The sequence below is a fragment of the Macrotis lagotis genome, chromosome 1, assembly GCF_037893015.1.
Source record: "Macrotis lagotis isolate mMagLag1 chromosome 1, bilby.v1.9.chrom.fasta, whole genome shotgun sequence".
Classification (NCBI taxonomy): domain Eukaryota; kingdom Metazoa; phylum Chordata; class Mammalia; order Peramelemorphia; family Peramelidae; genus Macrotis; species Macrotis lagotis.
In genome coordinates, this window is record NC_133658.1 from 600,392,794 (window position 1) to 600,412,139 (window position 19,346).

The following is a 19,346-nucleotide window of genomic DNA, read 5'->3' on the forward strand; positions in this document are numbered from 1 at the left end:
ATGGGGGGTTTTGGGGGTGGGGGTGAGGCAATTGAGACAGGAAATGGGGGTGCTGTTTCAGAGAAAAGCCTATCAGCCACACCATGTGACATTGGCCCACCAGATGTTACCTTTCCTTCCTCTTGAGAACACGAAGCCTAAAAGGTCCCTGTTTTTTTGCCTCTTCTAACTATTGGATGAGAGTATCAGGTGCTAAGTGTTCCTTAAGTCTTCCAAAATACTAACAAAGTCTCTAGAAGGGGTCTGATAAAGTTAGCTGAAACAGGAGGGAAGAAGTTGGGTTAGGGTGAGACAAGGACTGTTCAAATGAGAAATTTAGTATCATGGCCTTGGAGGGAAGATGGTGGGGGATCAGAGTATTATTGGGAAACTATTGTAGAGCAACTCTGAGAATTATAAGAGGTGGACCTGAATGGAAGAGGAGACAGGGAGCCTATTCTTAGCCTGGGATTGAAAATTAGCAGAGGCCTAAGATCTGAAGGAAATAAGGAGGTGGACCAGGAAGAATTCTAATCAAATTAATAAGTACTTTAGCCTAGATTGTCTATCCTTTCTATCCTTCTTTAGCATCCAATTTTCCTTACCTTCTTTTTCTTCCTTTTCATTTTTCATCTTTATTTTCTTCCTTCTCATTTTCCTTCCCTTCTTTTGTACTTTCTTGTTTTCTCCTTTTTATCTCTCTCTTCTCTCTCTCGTCCTTTCTTCTTTTTCCTTTTTCTTCTCTATTTTTCTCCCACTTTGCTCTTTTCTTTTCCTCTCCTTTTCTTTTTCTTCTCTTCCACCTTTATTAATTTGTCTTCCTTTTCTCTTTCCCCCTCCTTTTCGTTCATTTTCTTTCCTTCCTTTTTCTTCTTTCTCTCCTTTCTCCTTCCTTTTACAACTTTTTCTTTTTTCTTCTCCCCCCTTCTCTTTCCTTTTCCCCCTCTCTTTTGTCTCTTAGTACATTTTTCTTTCTCTATCCTATTCTCTTATGTACTTTCTCTTTTCTTTTTTCCTTTCTTTCTTTCCTCCAAATTTCTCATCAAACAACTTTTTGTTATGAATTGGACCAAGCTACATATAGATGTTTGTGTTTGCTGTCTTCATCTTCTCAGATGATCAAGATTATCACATGCAGACATATTTATAACAGCCATGAGACAGAAATTTTTAAACAATTAAGCTAGTACATTGACATCAAAGTTTCTAAAAGTAACAGTGCATTGATTGATCCAAGGTTGCCCAGGGAAAGTTAGGAATTTGCTTAAAGAGGAGGCATCACCATGAATATTTATTTAGGCTAGAAAGAATTTCTGGAAGAAGGGTAATTTTAAAAGTTGTTTGGTCTAGTTGCTGTGGGACTTTAATTAAATGCTTTTTTTTCAGTAGATCTTTCAATTTAGGAATAGTGTCCTGATATACTTTGTGAATGAAAATTGTTGGAGATTTGAAAACAACTGGCTCCCTGGGCTTTTGGTTTTCCTCTTGTGTTTGTATTTGTGTATGTATATGGGGGGCTTTGGGGGTGGGGGTAAGGCAATTGAGACAGGAAATGGGGGTGCTGTTTCAGAGAAAAGCCTATCAGTGAACCTGGAGAGTGTAAAGGATTCTCTGCAGGGTGACTGTGAGTGAGGGTGGAGATGAAGGGTAAAGGTCCATAGTGTTGATTCCATCGCTTCTCCCCACCCCTTTCACTCTCCCCCCCCCCCAATATTCTAGAATTGGCTTCCTCTGACTAATGAATTGAATAGTTGAAGTGATTGGCTATCTCTCTTTATACAGCTTTTTACATGAAATTACTTTTTTTTAAATTAAGAAAAATTTGTTTTCTCACCGTGTGGGATAAAAATCCACTTAAAAAACTATAGAGACTTCTCTGAGCAAAAAAAAAAGTTTATTTTAGCTTTTCTTGAGAAAGGGCTGACTCCACCTCTCACAAAAGTGGTGAAGATCAAGGAGCTGCCTGAATTGAGTCTAGAAAGATTATATGGCCTAAGGCAATCCCCTCCTCTGTCCTAGCTTCCTCTCTGTCAATTTATTGGTTAGTCTTCAGAGTTATATTCTACTTGTGAAAATCTAACCCAGCAACGAGACAAGCATGATTTTCATAAAATATTATCTCACCATCTAGATGGTGAGAATAACCTTTAGGATTATAACTGTTTTATTGAAGTAATGTAACTTGTCTTGTAATGCAAGGTCTAGTAACAGTCTACTATCCTCTCATTCAGTACTTATCATCAAACCTGAGAGGCTTATGAAATTCTTTGGAATGTAAGGTTTTTCTCATGGGAAAGTCTACTATCCTTCTAGTATTAGAGTAGTCTTATCAAAGTAGTCTTATCAAAACTTAGGAGAGTGAGCCACTTGTTTGGAATACAAGGGGCTTTCTTCTAGAAATAGTATAAGAATAATAGTTTGTTCTTTCTTTAATATTTTTTACCTTGAGAGGACTTCATTAGGAATATTAACCCTGATATGGTTTTATTGGGAATATTCCACTCATCTCCTTCCAGCTTTTCCTCATCAGGGAAAAAACCCAAAACACAGCAAAAACTTTTTAACAAATATGTAAGAAAAAAAATTCCAGTTTGATTAAATCCAAATATATATGTCTCATTTTACACTTTGTCCATTATTTCTCTTACTCTTTATCCCTTTCTCTTTCTCTTTCTTTGTCATTCACTCACTCTTCTCTGCATTCTCTCATCATCTCTAGTTTGGGTTTCTTGAACCTTTCAGTGACTGTGTCTGAACCCAACTTTTCAGCTTGGCCTTGGACGCTAGAAATGATACATTTTAGTAGAGCCATATCAGCTTATGTTGGCTAATTATTGACTGTCTCAGGGTACCACAGAATTCTCTGATTACAAAGGCTGAACCATCCTTAGAGTTCCTAAGCATCTCTGGAGTCACTGCTTTGGGTTAATTAGTTTAGTGATTACAGCATGGACTTCATATGGTCAAATACATGGAATAGTCTCATAATCTTCCACATCCCCCTGCTCCCCTATCCTGGCTCAAAGTGCTTACTTCACGAGTGATCTGTGAGTGAAGTGGGCTAATATATTCCATATTTGGAATAACTCACCTATACTTCCTACTAAATGGTCCCAATGACCCATCCCTTTTCTTGAGCTCCTGATACTTCAAATCTAAGAGAGAAACACTGACTGTAGTTCTTAGAGGCCTTTGGCTCTGGTGACACTGGAGCTCAGGTGGTATCCAGTGGCAGGGAAATGGGGAGGATTCCCACTCTGCAGTTTATCACAAGATATTTCTACCTTGTACCTTTACATTGGCCCCTGGTGAACAGCATAAGTCATATAAATAAATCCCCTGGGGCAATCCAAGAATGACACTTGGCCAGGACCCAGAATCCAGGAAAGTTTCCTAGAAGTATCTTTCTAAGAAGTGGGTCACCCAAAACTCAGACTTGGGGGTGAATGGAATACGTCTTGGGAAACTTGTGATTTAAACAATCAGCTTGTAAAACCTCCTCAGGATCCAGTCATTCAATGTTTGCTAGTTTTTACCAAGTACCTACTATATATTATACTAAACACTAGATGTGAAACAAGAGGACAAGGCACCCCTGTGGACCACCCTTAAGGAGCTTATAAAGAAGGTTGGAAAGACAAATCATAGATAAATGAAGCAAGAATGATATTCTAGGTGTGTGTATCTTTCTACACACACACACACACACACACACACACACACGGGAAGGTGTTATGTTGGGTGTTAGAGGCATACATACATATATATATATATATATATACACACATATGTATATATAAAGGTGTTAAATTGGGTGTTAGAGTCAGTCAGTGAAATAGGAATTAGTTCAAAGAAGTGAGATCTGTGAATTAGTCATCATAGGAGTCTTCATGGTGAGGTGGATGCTGTTTGAGTCAGTCAACAAGCTAAGGGCTGATGGTACAAAGAAAGGCAAAAATAATTCATGTCCTCAAGGAGCTCACATTCTAAATGGGGAGATGACACATAAACAACCATATACATTGAAGTTATAGGTAAGTGTAAGTAGAAGATGATCTCCGAGTGAAGGAACCCGAGAGACAGAGGAAAGACTAGAAAAGAACTTCTCTTAGAGGTGTGTGGGATAAAAATCCACTTAAAAAGATATAGAGACTTTTTTTTTTTTGGTTTTTGCAAGGCAAATGGTGTTAAGTGGCTTGCCCAAGGCCAAGGTAATTATTAAGTGTCTGAGACCTGAGTTGAACCCAGGTACGCCTGACTCCAAGGCCGGTGCTTTATCCACTATGCCACCTAGCCACCCCATAGAGACTTTTCTAACCAAAAAAGAAAGTTTATTTTGTTTTTTCTTGAGAAAAGGGCACACTACAAGTCTCACAAAGGTAGTGAAGATCAGAAGCTGCCCTGAATTGACAGTCAAGCAAAACTATATGGCCTAACGCGATTCCCTCCTCCTTCCTATTGCCCCTCTCTGTCGACTCATTGGTTAGGCTTCAGAGTTACATTCTACTTGTGAAAATCTACACCAGCAACAAAGAAAAGAATGAAAGGTTTTCATAAAATATTACTTCACCATCCAGATGGTAAGAATAACCTTCAGGATTATAACTATCTTATTGAAGTAACAGTCTACTTATCTTCAAACAAGAGGAGTCTTATGAGCTTGCTTGGAATGCAAGGTTTTATGCAAGTCTACTGCTCTCCAGTTAAGATAGTTTTATCATCAAATAGGTGACTAACTAAAAATGCAAGGTCTCTCTGGAAATAGTCCACAATCCCCCCCCCCCCCCCAACAGAATCGGGAGGGTGCCTGGCTTGGAATGCAAGGTCTCTCTCTCTTTTTCTTCTAAGAATAGTCTAAGAGTAATAGTTTGTCTTTGTTTTAATGATTTTTAACCCTGAGAGGACTTCACTAGGAATATTAACTCTTAAGAGAGAATATCCCACTCAGAAAGCTGCCAGGGAATTCAGGAGTGAGAAGGGAGGAGGGAGAAGAACATTTTCTGGATGTGGGGTATGACCAGTGAAAAAGCATGGATTCAGGTGGTGGAGTCCTGAACACGGATGGGTTTTAGATAGATGGAGAAGAGTAATCCAGGAGCTTGGGAAACACAAGAAAAGATATTGAAGTGTGAATTCATTCTCATTTGTGGGGGAACCTGGTGGGAAGAGGTTTGATGACTCTTTTCCTGCCCCAACCTAGTAGTGTTGACACATCAATCAGTGTCATGTGAAGCATGACATTAAGGAAGATTGGTATTGATCTGTAGACTTCTTTCCCAAGGAATAACCTCTTTTAGAATTAGTGGTCTTGTGCTTACTACAAGACTCTTTTGTGATTCCCTACTAAGTTTTCTTTCTCCCACTTTGTTCTCCTTCCAGTCTCGAATTGCTAAGCGTGGGAGAAAGTTGGTGGACTATGACAGCGCCCGCCACCATTATGAGTCTCTTCAGACTGCTAAAAAGAAGGATGAAGCCAAAATTGCCAAGGTAAAGGTCAGGAGTATGGGGGGGGAGGGGTACGGGTGCAAGTGGAGGTGGGACAAGGTATGGGACCATTGGGTATCAAATTGAGTAGAACCTTCTCCTCCTCCTGTAACTAATGAAGTAATCCATAAATTGGTAGACTTGCCTCAAGGTTTTATGGGCTCTATGAAGTCTTTTCTTCTATATTAAATCCTAACCATTAGTAATAATTCCCTGAATGGTTCCAAAATGATTTCACATTCACACTCTCATTTGATTCTCAAAACAAGCCTATTTAGTAGAAGGGGCAGATATTTTTATCCTCATTTTAAAGCTGAGGAAAATGAAGCCCTGAGAGGATGTGATATGCCCAAGGTGTCCAGCTTCTGAGCCACAGAGTCAGGGTTAGAATCTGGGTCTCCTAATCCCCGGTCCCAGAAGAATTTGGACATTTTAATCTTGTGCTGGGTTAAGAATAAATTGAATCATACCTCCCTGGCCCCAATGTTTGGGGTCTCTATCCCTCCTCTCCTCCCCCTTGCTGCTTATCCTTCTCTGTGGCAGCATCTTCTCCCATTCCATTTTTGGGAGGATGCCCAGCTTAACTCCTGATTCACCATCCCCTTGATCCCCTTCTCTGAAGTGACTTTCCTGAATAAGAACAGTGACCTAGGGCTCCAGTTTCACTGAACTAGATGCCACCCCCCCCCCCCTTGGGAATCAGCCCACAGTGCCCTGCCCTCTGTCCCAAGAGAAATTCTGCCTTGGTGATTTGATACTGCCCTTTATAGAACTCTGAACTGACCCCCTCCTCTGGGCTGGCAGACTTGTGGAAGTCAGAGATGGTAGTTTTCTCATATAAGGTGGGGCTGGAGACAAAGATTCATTCAGTAGCGAGTCCCCCCTCTCACTGCTAGGGTGGCACCCCGGTCTCCTCTACTATTAACAACACTTATGTTTGGCTTTCTCCAGATGGAGTTCTTCATAACCCCCTCCTCACACCAAGATCTTAATCATTCACTAAGCTGGGCATGCTGGAGGACCCTTCTAACTGAGTGGCTCCCCTCCTTCTGTTTTGCTGGGGGTTTGGGGTGGCCTGGTAGAGATAACTGTCTGTAACTGCATTGTGTTTTGATCTTTGTATCTAAAATCTGTGTTTCTGTCTCTTTTTTCTCTCTCCCTCACCCTTTTGTTTTTTCTCCCTCTCCATTTTTTTTGCCTTGACCTTGCTTTCCACCATGTCCCTCTCCCCCGGTCCCCCATTCCTTCCACTCCCCTTACTTTTACCCTGGCCCCTCAGCCTGTCTCGCTGCTTGAGAAAGCTGCCCCCCAGTGGTGCCAAGGGAAACTGCAGGCTCATCTCGTAGCTCAAACTAACCTGCTCCGAAATCAGGTGATGGCTTCCTAACCTTGCTTCAGTTACCTTCTGGCTACCCTCCCCGTTCTCTTCTCCAAGGCCCCATCTCTCTGGCTCTTGCATTTCCCTCAAGTAGACGCCTAAGGGCCTGGACGCTGTGATTTCACCTGCCTCCCTTCTTCTAAGACACTTCCAGAGTTAGGTTAGGAGACTTGCCCACGGTCACACAGTCAATCAGAGATCAAATTGACTTGATTCCCAATTGGGGCTCTTCCCAGGGTCCAATACTCCCTTGCTAACCTTGGTCTGTAAAGACTAAATTGAGATAGTTGGTCTACCTTTAGAACCTGCTTGTCTCTACTCAGGCTAGAATCTCTGATTCCATAGGGGGGTTTCCTGCTTTGCTTTCTCCTTCCCTAAAATAGCACTACACCCACCTCAGAGGTCCCTTCCAACTTTAAGAGTCTCGGATTCAAGGGCCCTAAGTCAATTTGGGAAAAAGATGAATTTTCAAAGAAACATTTATGTAATACCCCATTTGTCCAATTCTTGTTAAGAATTGGAGATATTAGGGTGAGGAAGAAGGGATTACAGAAAGAGAAGATAAAGTTCTTGTTCCATTGAGGTTTCTTTTTTTTGGTGGATTATAAACTAATAAATAACAAACAAAAAGAGTATAGTGTTAGAGGTTATATATGGGGTTTATACTGGAAGAGTAATAGGAGTTTAGAGAAATTAAGATCAGTTTGCTCTGAAATAGTGTTGGAACTTTGTCCAGAGGAGGACCTGAGTAAGGCCATAAAAAATAGGTAGACTGCCTGTCTAAAAGCTTTCAAAAGTGAGGGGGAGAAAAGTGAGCAGAGTACAAGAATTCTTTGAATCACGGAGTACTGGCAGAGATTTTTCTGGCCAAGTCTCTGTCTATGACTCCTCCACTATCTCTTAGTCATTAAAAGAAAAAAAAATCCTTGAAGCTAAGAGACATCCTTAACAGATTGCCTCAATCATTGGTTTAGCTGTTTCCCAGATTACTATATTTTTGATTTTTTAGTAGATCCACTGTAATTGCTCTGCTTCGTTATTAAAAATTCAGGGAAAATTCAACAGTGGGTGGGGGGGAATTGAGCAGCAGTAGAACAGAAAAATAAAGAAGAGAAGTAAAAAGAAAGTAGAGGGAAAGGATATCAGATTTTTTTTCATTTTATCCACTGTCTGGTTTTTCCATTCAGTTTGCTGCCTGATTTTTTTAATCCTCCTCTTCAAAAAATTACTGAATGCCAATTAGGACTTGTTGCTTGTTGCTTGGCTTTTATACTTGAGACTCAAGAGTCAGAGTTGATTTTCATGGATCTCTAGAGAGACAATTCTAAGGGAACTGGGTAATTAAGCCCTGGGAATAGACCATCCTCATCTCTTGTCCTTTTCTGATTTCACCAGAGCTTGTTCCGGAGACAGGGGAATGGACAAAGTGACAATAAGGAGTAGTAACTTGCTTAGGTGGTCCATTCTAGCTCATTCTTTGGTTATGACTCCATCAATGCATATCATCTGGGAACAGGAAGTAGGGGAAGTGGTGAAGGGACCGCCTCATTGCCTGAATCAACTCAAGGAACATCTAGAATTTTACTTGGGACTGGAGAAGCAATTATTGTTGATACAGGGCCAGATTTTTTTGAAAGTTTTCCTGAAATGCATCTGGCCAGTGGCCAGGCCTTCCCAACATAACCTGTGGCAACGGATTCTTGGGTAGAGCTAACCAAGGGCGGGTCTTAGCTATGTCCCTGGGGTGGAGGCTGGGGAGGAGTGTCTCTATCCTTTTCTTGTTGATGCTGTCAGAGATGATAGGTATGGTTGGCCTGGGATCCTCTAGCTAGTTTTACCTTACTAAACTTTGGCAAAAAGTCTTGGCCAGAGTTGAGGAAGCAAGTGACCCCAGTAAAAATTCCAAAAAAAATTGCCTATGTACATGCACATGCACCTCCTTATGTCTTGTTACAGATGTTATGCTTTTCTGCCAAGTTGGCTGTCCTATTTGGATCTGTTTTTTATTTAAACAGAACAGATTTCCCACCCCCAATATGTGTCTGGAGCCTAGATAGCCTTTGTAATTAACCCCTCTGGGTCTGGTTGCCTGAAACTGGAAAATTAAAAACCTGGATCTATCTGGCAGTTCCTGAATTTTGTGAAACCCCTGACTTGGTCCAAAGGAAATCTAACTTCCTGTGAGGAAACTCTTGAGTTTGTTGAACTGGGATTCCCTCACCATCCAGCTGGCATCCACTGGGAATTGATACAGGGTACAGATGCTGAGACTCTGACCTTTTGCTAACTCTGGTGGCCCTTTCCCCTCAAAGGTGACGGGAAGCTTCCTTTTTAGCAACCTACTTTCTGTGTCTCTGAACTCACAGAGGAATCACAAGGTGATTCTGTAATTCTGTAATTCTGTAACAGCCCAATCCCCAGACCCCCCTTTTCCCTTGGCTGGAAAGAGCCTCTAGAGCAGCATTTCTCAAAAGTGATCATAACTAGGCAGTGTGGAGAAGCTGGTGGCCATCGAAGTCTTTTGGTTTCAAATTGCTGTTTGGGTTTGGTGGGAGTGACTGTTATTCATTCATTCAACAAATATTTACTAAATAGCTAAATGCTCCTCTATAACTTAGTGTCTTATAGATTAGCCTAAAGCACTTGCCCGGAGTCACAAATTCAGTTGTCTTTTGGAGTCTCTACCATCTCTGTTTATATACTGCCTAATACTTTACAAAGCACTTGCCTCACAAGGACACTGGCAGATTCAGATCTACTAGACTATGAAGGATAGATGAATTTTAACGAATTGTGGGAGGGGACAGTATCCTTGGTAGGGGGAAAAAGTGTCTCTTTTCCGATCTTGAAGGTTTGCTGATGTGAAGACTAACATGACTGCCATGGCCAAGGTCAGACTTTTCCTTGGTGATGGCAGCAGTGACATCCTAGAAGATGCACTGTAGACCTTTTGGGTATTTTTGAGACAAGAGCCAAAGTGGGCTGGGTTCCCATGAATCTCGAGTTTAGCGCATATTTGCCTCCCAGCTAGCATTTGAGCAAGTGTGCCAGGAAAGTAGGAAGGCTGGATTTTCTTGTTGGGTGGGACCTGGCAGCATTCTGTGGGATGACTCAGGAAACCAAATCCCTGAGTCACCTCTACCTGGTGAGCTCATGGCCTTTTGCCTCCTGTCCCCAGGAAGTCAGTGACTCATTCTCTCACCTGGTTTGTTTACTGGAGGAAGGTCTGAGTTGCTCCATTTGGTGACTGGGGAGAAAACAGAAAAGTGGTGCTGGGAGAGCTTGCCTGGTTACTGGACTGTGATTCCTATTGGAGCAGTTCATCTCTTAGAGTTTGCTTCATCTGGATAGGCTGTGCAAGGTCACTGAAAAAAAAATACCTTACAGTTTTCCCTTTTTAAACTTGAGAAATGGTGGCATTCAGCCCACAGCTTTTATGTGAGTCAATATGATAGGTGCAGAATAATGTCCTTGAAGTGGAGTTAGGTTGAGCTGACTGCAGATGGCTCACAGTGGCATCTTTTATTTAGTTAAGTTACCCAGGAAAATAGTCTGCATAGTTCCTTCTTTAGGGATGTTGAGGAAGGGGTTCTTATTCAAGGGAGTAGAATTTATAGTCACTTGCAACTTTGAGATTTAATGCTTCTGAGAGCAAGCTAACAGATGTAGCTGCCCTCCCTATCCTCCCTTTTAATTTCTCACTATCTAGGATCTTTTAACTACCCCTACCCACCAGCTCTATTCTCAACAAGGGTATGGAATAAAAGTAACCTTTGTAGTTCTCCTCCATGCCTGAAACCTTTGTAGTTAGTTGCATCAATTTTAAGTGCTTAACTGATATTAAATTTGACTGACTCAGAGTCAACAAGCATTTTTAAATTTATTTTAAAATAATTTTTTTCCATTTACATATAAAGTTAATGTTTAACATTTCAGTTTTTATAAAATTTTAAGTTCCAAATTTTCTCCTTCCCTCCCTCTCCCTATCCCTTTCCCTCCCTAAAAATGGTAAACAATTTGATAATCTATATATGTGCAATCATGTAAGACCCATTTCCATATTAGTTATGTTGTGAAAGAAGAAATAGCTTGCCCCCAAAATTGCAATTTTCTTTTTTTAAGATAGAAGAAAGATTCTATTTATTTTGAGTTTTACAATTTTTCCCCTAATCTTGCTTCCCCCCCACAGAAAGTAATTTTCCAGTCTTTACATTGTTTTCATGGTATACATTGATCTAAATTGAATGTGATGAGAGAGAAATCATATCCTTACAGAAGAAAAATTAAATATAAGAGACAGCAAAATTACATAATAAGATAAGTTTTTTTTTTAAAAAATTAAAGGTAATAGTCTTTGGTCTTTGTTCAAACCCCACAATTCTTTCTCTGGATACAGATGGTATTCTCCATCACAGATAGCCCAAAATTGTGCCTGATTGTTTCACTGATGGAATGAGCAAGTCCATCAAGGTTGATCATCACCCCCATGTTTGCTGTTAGGGTGTAAAATGTTCTGGTTCTGCTCATCTCACTTGGCATCAGTTCATGCCGATCCTTCCAGGCTTCTCTGAATTCCCATCCCTCCTGGTTTCTAATAGTACAATAGTGTTCCATGACATACATATACCATAGTTTGTTAAACCATTCCTTGAAGGACATTCACTTAATTTCCAATTCTTTGTACCCACAAACAGGACTGCTATGAATATTTTTGTACAAGTGATATTTTTACCCTTTTTCATCATCTCTTCAGGGTATAGACCCAGTAGTGGTGTTGCTGGATTAAAGGGTATGCACATTTTTTTTGCCCTTTGGGCAAAATTTCAAATTTCTTTCTAGAAATGTTGAATGAGTTCACAGCTCCACCAACAATGTATTAGTGACCCAGATTTCCCACATCCCTTCCAACATTGATGATTGTCCTTTTTGGTCGTATTGGTCAGTCTGAGGGGTGTTAGGTGGTTCAGAGATGCTTTAATTTGCATTTCTCTAATAAGTAGTAATTCAGAGCAATTTTTCATATGACTATGGATTGCTTTGATTTCCTCATTTGTAAATAGCTTTGCATATTGTTTGACCATTTGTCAATTGGGGAATGATTTGTGCAATTTTCAAAAGAAAAAAAAAAGAAAAAAATGTGATCATAGTATGCTCTGGTCTTCATTCAGATTCCTTCAGTTCTTTCTATGGATATGGATAGCATTTTCCATCATGAGTCTTTTGGAATTAAGCTCAGGCACTGTGCTAAGAGTGAGGGGTACAAAGAAAGACTTTTTAAAAAACCCAAAACAGTCCTTGGGAACCAGTGAACTTATTTAGGGTCAGGAGATGGAGTGCCTTTTGAGCAAAACAGCCAGGAGGCCACTATTCATTGGATCATAGAGTACATGGAGGAGTGTAAGGTACAAGAAGACTAGAATGATAGGAAGGCACCAGTTATGGGTTTTATTGTCCAACAGAGAAGTGAGGAAAGGGGAATAGCAGGTTCCAAAGAAGGGATAAGAGAAAGGAAACCATGACCAAAGATTAGGCTGGAAATCCCAGATATGAAGCAAGGAGATGGAATATCTGTTCTCAGATGAGAGAGGGAAGCAAAGCAAATCAGTCCTTACATGTAGACTTGACTCAGAGAAATCATAACTACCCTGGCTCTATTCAGGGTACATTCCTTTACCAAAGAAAGATTTTTATTTTTTAAGAAGGGTTAGGAGAATTTTTAAAAAATATAAAAGGTTAGGGGTGGCTAGGTGGCGCAGTGGATAAAGTACCAGCCCTGGAGTCAGGAGTACCTGGGTTCAACTCTGGTCTCAGAGACTTAATAATTACCTAGCTGTGTGGCCTTGGGCAAGCCACTTAACCCCATTTGCCTTGCAAAAAACCCTAAAAAATATATAAAAGGTCACTTTTATGGCACTTAATGTCTTTTACAAAAAGCTTTTCTCACAGCAAACCTTTGAGGTAGATAATTGCATAGTATTATATCCATTTTACAGATGAGGACACTGCGGTTTAGAAGCTTTAATTGATAGTAAATCATGGAAGTCAGAACTACAACCCATGTCTCTTGATAGACAGTCCACTGTCTCTCAGCATGAAAATGGACTCTTGAATTTCAGAATGCCTCTTTTGAAAGCAGTTAGTTACTTGAAAGTCAGTCCAAAATTTGGCAGTCTTGGTTATTCTTTCTTTGGGGTTTTTACACTTGACCATGGGGAGCATAACAATAAATTTGGAGTCTGGAGATATAAAAAAATAGGGTAGTATGGTACTGAATCTTAAAGCAAGAAATGAAAATTCTGGTACCCTGCCACTTCACTGTGTGACCTGGGCAAGAGTCTTAACTTTACTTAGCCTCTTTCCCCTCTTGTGTTGATTGTGGTTAATATCTGAAATCTGGGGGCTGAATCAGATGATCTTTTGATGGATTTCCTGACCATTCCACAGTTCTTTTTTTTTTTTAAGTTTTTACAAGGCAGTGGAGTTCAGTGATTTGCCCAAGGTCACACAGCTAGGCAATTATTATGTGTCTGAGGTCGAATTTGAACTCAGGTCCTCCTGACTCCAGGGCCAGTGTTCTATCCACTGTGCCACCTAGCTGTCCCCCTTCCACAGATTTTAATCATGGTTCTATATGGTTCTCTTTCTAAGAGAACTGCAAACTTCCCTGTGCCTTCATTTCATTTTCTCTGTTATTTCTGAGGCCTCAGCCTTCTTGGCTACCAATATTCAAGGACCGAGTATGTGGTGGGAGTGGGAGTCGGGGTTTTTCAGAGTTGGGAAATGGACAGTGCTTACACAAACCTTATGATTTCTCCTCCATTTACTTGTATTTCTGGATGGAAGAAAGAACATGGCTAGGGTTAGAGCCTTTCATTCTACACTCAGATGAGGTTGAAAGTGCTAATATCCCTGGGAGAGCTAGCAGTGATTGAAATGGACACTTGATTCACAAGATTATAGGATTCAGAACTGGAAGGGGTCTTAGAGATCATTTAGTCCAACCTTCTCATTTTGCAGATACAGGTTAAGTGACTTTCTCTAGATCCCATGGTATCAGAGCTGGCATGTGAATAATAAGTAATAACTAGCATTTGTTTGTTACTTTAAGGTTTGCAAAGAGTTTGACAAATATTACAAATTATAGTATTTCACATATTTACAATATTTACATAGACAGCTATATGGATAGAGTGCCAGGTTTAGTCAGGGAGACATCTTCCTGAGTTCAAGTCTGACTTCCGATTAGTTGTATGACCCTGGGCAAATCACTTAACCTGTTTGCCTCAGTTTCTCATCTGTAAAATGAGTAGATTACTTCTGTATCTTTGCCTAGAAAATGACAAATAGGGTCATGAAGAGTCAGACATGACTGAGAATGATTAAGCACACACACATATCCAAATAATATCTTGTTTTATCCTCACAACAATCTTGGGACATAGGTGCCATAGTTATACCTGTTTTATATTCAAGGAAACTGAGGCAGACTCGGATGAACTGTCTTGTCCAGGGTCACATAGATGGTAAGTGTCTGAGGCCAAATATGAACTAAGGTTTTCCTGACTGACTCAAGGTCTAGTGCTATCCACTCCATCACCTGATTACTTCCATAAATCTAGTGGTAGATGAATGCAAATACCGAAGAGTGCCCTGGTCCTTGCTCACATTTTATGATCTAATATGCAACTTGAAATCAATATAAAAATGTACATGTGAATAGATCAATACATTAAGCATCAGTGATCTTGTCACCTTGGAAAAATGCAGATCACAGTCTGTAACTTTGGGAGTTGCACTAACTTCAGAGAGATTAATTGTTTTCAGACAGTCACCCAACTAAGATGTTGAGACCTATACTCAGGGCTTCCTCACTCCAGGTTCAGTGTTTTTTGGACTTTTCTCCACTGTCTTTAACATTCATGAAAAAAGAAATGTACTTTGGAAGGTTTATGTTTGTGCTTGGACAAATTAATGGTGATAGATGAAGAGTCAAAGACCATGTGAAGACCCCCCCCCCTTTCATTAAACTGAAAGTTTTGCCAAGGGGTCAGGGGTAGTTTTAGGTGTAAAAACTATGGGTTCCTTTCCTCTAGCCTCAGGCTTCTGGCCCTGTAGGGATTCAGAATCATGGGAATTTATGGAGTAGAACTCAATCCAAGATGTGATGAATACCTTACTGATTTTCATAATGCTTTCTTCTCCAACAAAACTAGATCTTGGAAATAATCATGTTGCCATTTATATAGTGCTTTAAGGTTTGCAAAATGTTTTAATGTTACCTCATTTGATCCTCATTACTATGGTGTAGTGTAGGTGAGTGGTGTAATGTCCATCTCCTCTGTGGTTTGAACCCCTACTCTTAACTTTGCTTGGAGATGTCTGACCCCGGGTGGTTAATGGAGATAGTTGATCAATGGACACTTTTAGTGGGGCCACCTCTTTTTTGTGAAAGTCTTCTTTTTTAGTGACTGGGGCTTTCTTGGCTTTGGGACTAATATTGCCAATTCAGGTTTTGACTGGAAAGTATATTATTAGGGGAGAGCCAGAGTCCCAGGATCTGGGGTGGAATAGTGGGGAGATCATCAGTCACATTAGAAAATTAACATATGGGGCAGCTAGGTGGTGTAGTGGATAAAGCACTGGCCCTGGAGTTAGGAGTACCTGGGTTCAAATCTGGTCTCAGACACTTAATAATTACCCAGCTGTGTGGCCTTGGGCAAGTCACTTAACCCCTTTGCCTTGCAAAAACCTTAAAAAAAAAAGAAAGAAAATTAACATATCCTCTCTCTGTCCAGGCTGAGGAGGAGCTCATCAAAGCTCAGAAGGTATTTGAGGAGATGAATGTTGATTTGCAGGAGGAGTTGCCATCTCTTTGGAATAGGTGAGTGTATCTAAGGTCAGAAAGTTCTGTTGATATGGAATGTATATGGACCCCCACTCTTGTGAAGTCCAAAGTCTACTGCAGAACCCTAGTCCTTACTCTTGTTCTGTGAGAAGGGATAAATTGGCATTTAGTTTTAATTCAAGAAAATAAACTTATCCAGAAATCCTGAAATTCTGAACAAAATTACCTTCCTGAGGTCAATGTCCCTCTACTTTCCTTTTCCTACTGCACCCAGAAATAGGTATATACAAAAATTACTGATAGACAAAAGCAATTTTTTTTTCAGAACAGGAAATTGAGGTCCAGAGGAACTGAACAGTCTATTTTCTTAAAACTGTCCAGTATACTAAAGGAAGTAGCCTGATCCATAGTCCATTGTCCTTTGGTTGGCAGAGAGTGGAACTGTATATTGAAGGATCTGTGCAGACATTTCTAAGTGATTTCCTTGGTCCCTTGCTTTCAATTGACCATCTGTCCTTCCTTCTTACTTCAGCCGTGTTGGTTTCTATGTCAACACATTCCAGAGCATCGCTGGCCTGGAGGAGAATTTTCACAAGGAGATGAGCAAGGTAAGTAATTCCCTTCTTTTTGAGGCCTTGTTACCTCATCCAACTCCAGGAACCTCTAATACCAGACATTATGGGACATTATTCTGTAGCTTAGTGATGCAGTTGATATATTTCTGGACTTGGGGGTCAGGAAGATATCTTCTTTAATTTAAGTTTGGACTCAGAAATTTACTAGCAAATCACATTTGCCTCAGTTTGCTCATCTATAAAATAAGCTGGAGAAGGAAATGGCAACACAATCTAGTATCTTTGCCAAGAAAATCCCAAATGGTCCCCTGAAGAGTTGTACATGACTGAAGATGATTGAATACCATGGAACAGGGGAAACAATTCTGAAGTGAGAGGTCCTGGGTTCTGCTACTTACTACCTATGTGACCTTGGGCAAGTCAGTTAACGAGGACCATTCTGGGCCTCAGCATCTCTGCCCCTTCTTCCTCCTTCAGATCTGTTGGGAGTGGTTAAGTGTTGTTTATTCCCTGCTCCGTTGGAGAATCTCTTCTATCTCTAACCCTACAGGTTGGTAAAAAGAGTCTTCTCCTCCTTCCAGTCCTCCCCAACCCTTCCCCTCCCCATCATGATACCTTTTCCTAATCCTACCTGTCCTTTATCTAATTTGTATAGTGATTTTCTGTCTTGTGGTTTGGAAAGGATCTAACCTGCTGAGTTATTATCTAACTAATTATGGGCTTAAGGTGTTCCCTCTCTAAGATATTTGCATTTGTAGGCAAATTCTTGGAAACTGAAAAGTTTTAAGGCCAAAGGAATGAATTTCTAAGAGTAAAATTTGAGATCCTATGGAAGGGAGGTGGGGTGAGGGGAGAGGCTGATTTTGGATAAGGAAACTCTGCCTAGTACACTTCACAGCATGTATTTAAGTAGGCATCTACTTAAGCCTGTATATAAAGCTAGCCCGTGTGATATGTATGTTAGTTCAAAGCCAATGAGGGATGATTTTCTACAAAACTTCTTTAGTTTCTATCAGCATTTTGGTGTAGTCTCACTCCTCCTTCCTCCCAGCCAAGGAGGGAAGGTCATGGAGAGGAAACAGAAGATAAATGAACAAGGAAATGGGATAAGAACTGTAATAAAGGGTTGGGGGGGGGGAGGAGAAAGGAAAGGAAATAAGCATTTATTAAAAGCTTGTGTTAGACATTGTGTTAGGTCCTTTACATATAGTATCTCATTTTACCTTTATAACAATCCTATAAGGTAGACAGAGGTTAAATGACTTGCCCAGGGTCACCCATCTGGGACGGACCTGAGCTAGATTTGAATTCAAGTCTTTTTCAACTCAACATTCAGAGCTTTATCTCTTCTGCCCCATAACTGTTATAAGGATTGGCTGACCTCAAGGAGGTCAGAGAGTGGGAGTGAGTAGGAGAAAGCTCCCTGTTGCCTTTGTCCTTGTGTTGGCCACAAATGACGTGTGGCTGTCCTAAATGACTGTTTGGACTGGTAACTGCTAGAGTTGAATTAATTCTCCCCAGACCTGTCTCTACAGGACAGATGGGACAACCATTTCATTCCATCCCATTCAATATTTACAAAGTGTCAAATACTTGATTCTAGGTGGTGGATAGAGTGTTTGCTATCTTTGTTCCTGGAAGGCATGTCTGCAGTGGGAGTTCTCTAACCTGAATGAAATCGGAATCTCCTCCTATTTATATATCTACAAGGTCCTCAGCGTAGTTATATTTCATATTATACTGGGATTTTGGGGAATTTAAAAATCCTTATTCTGAGTGTTGGAGAGATTTTGGGAGACCCAGCCAGGTGGGTGGGAGATCAGGGAGAAAGGAAAAGTGAAACAAGAATTGGTCAAATATAGCATGACCCTGCCAGTGACTGCTTTTGGCTTCAATCATTGGTTCCTAAGAAGTCTCAGAAGCTGGACGCCACTTCACCTATCCCATTCACCATCCCTCCCTTCTCTCTGCAGCTGAACCAAAACCTTAATGATGTGCTGGTGAGCCTGGAGAAGCAGCATGGCAGCAACACATTCACTGTCAAGGCCCAGCCAAGGTCAGTACCATATGCTCTCTGTGAGGGGGAGGGTGCTGCCATCTTCTTGTCTCCATAACAACCTTCTTGTCTTCCTCAGTGGGAAGGTATGGAATGAAGGGAAAGCCTTGGCTTGGCCACCTGAGGATATTGACTGAAGGAAGGGAAGGCTTACTATGCTCATATAGTTGGAGCAGGACTGGGAGCTTGGGTGGAGAAGGGAATGGGGAGGAAGATCCTTGTATCATGTGCAGATCAGTGGGAAAATGGGGAACTAAGAGTGAGGATTATAGTACAGATCCCTCTTTTTTTCCTGCAAATGAATAGAAGGTATAGATAGTTATATGAGTATAAAAGGCACAGAGAAGAAAACAGAAAGAACATTGAGCTGGAAATCATGAGACCTGAATTCTTACTAGTGTGTTAGCCTTGGCACAAAATAGTTATATCAATCTTGAGCAAACATTTCTCTTTAGTTTTCTCATCTACAAAACAGAAGAGGTTCTATTATATCAGAGGCTCTTAATCTGGGGAATATGAACTCTTCAAAAGTATTTTGATAATGTAATTCAATATAATTAGTTTCCTTTATATTCCTACATATTTTATTTTATACATTTAAGGATATTTTTCCGAAAGGATTTGCCAGATTTCCAGAGGGGTTCGTGACACCAAATAAGATGTAGAACTCCCAGTCCTTTAAATTCTATAAAGCTGATTCAGGTTAGAGGGAATAAAGTCTAAAGCTAGATGACTCCTACCCCCTACGCTTCTTCCCACTCCCTGCATCTTGGTATAGTAAACTATGAGTCAGTGCAAGTCCCATCAGATCTGTGATCATATCAAGAAAATTCCTCACTTAGAGGCAGGCGTCTTGGCTTCACCATTTTCTATTTGGATAGCTTAGCCAAGTGATCATTTCTTTGAGCCTTGATCCCCCCGCCCCCAAATGAGTCTAATAATACTTGTACTACCTGCCTCACAGGTTGTTGTGGGACCTAAAGAAGATAATGGAAGTCAGAGTGCTTTGTGAAATAAAATGCGCCCCGC

The 19,346-nt window shown here is 40.7% G+C and overlaps 1 protein-coding gene across 15 annotated transcripts in view; it reads left to right on the top strand.

Moving 5' to 3' along the window:
• The window catches only part of BIN1 (bridging integrator 1), a 128,327-nt gene that overhangs the window by 86,836 nt on the left and 22,145 nt on the right, over nt 1–19,346 (top strand). For 11 of the 15 annotated variants that reach the window (XM_074214950.1, XM_074214940.1, XM_074214939.1 and 8 more), the window contains exons 6-9: nt 5,359–5,466; nt 15,637–15,722; nt 16,219–16,294; nt 18,235–18,317. In XM_074214950.1, coding sequence (XP_074071051.1) covers nt 5,359–5,466; nt 15,637–15,722; nt 16,219–16,294; nt 18,235–18,317 — 353 coding nt within the window. Of the gene's footprint in view, nt 1–5,358; nt 5,467–6,742; nt 6,836–15,636; nt 15,723–16,218; nt 16,295–18,234; nt 18,318–19,346 lie in introns of all 15 variants that reach the window. The other 4 variants (XM_074214949.1, XM_074214951.1, XM_074214952.1 and 1 more) reach the window with 1 other exon arrangement.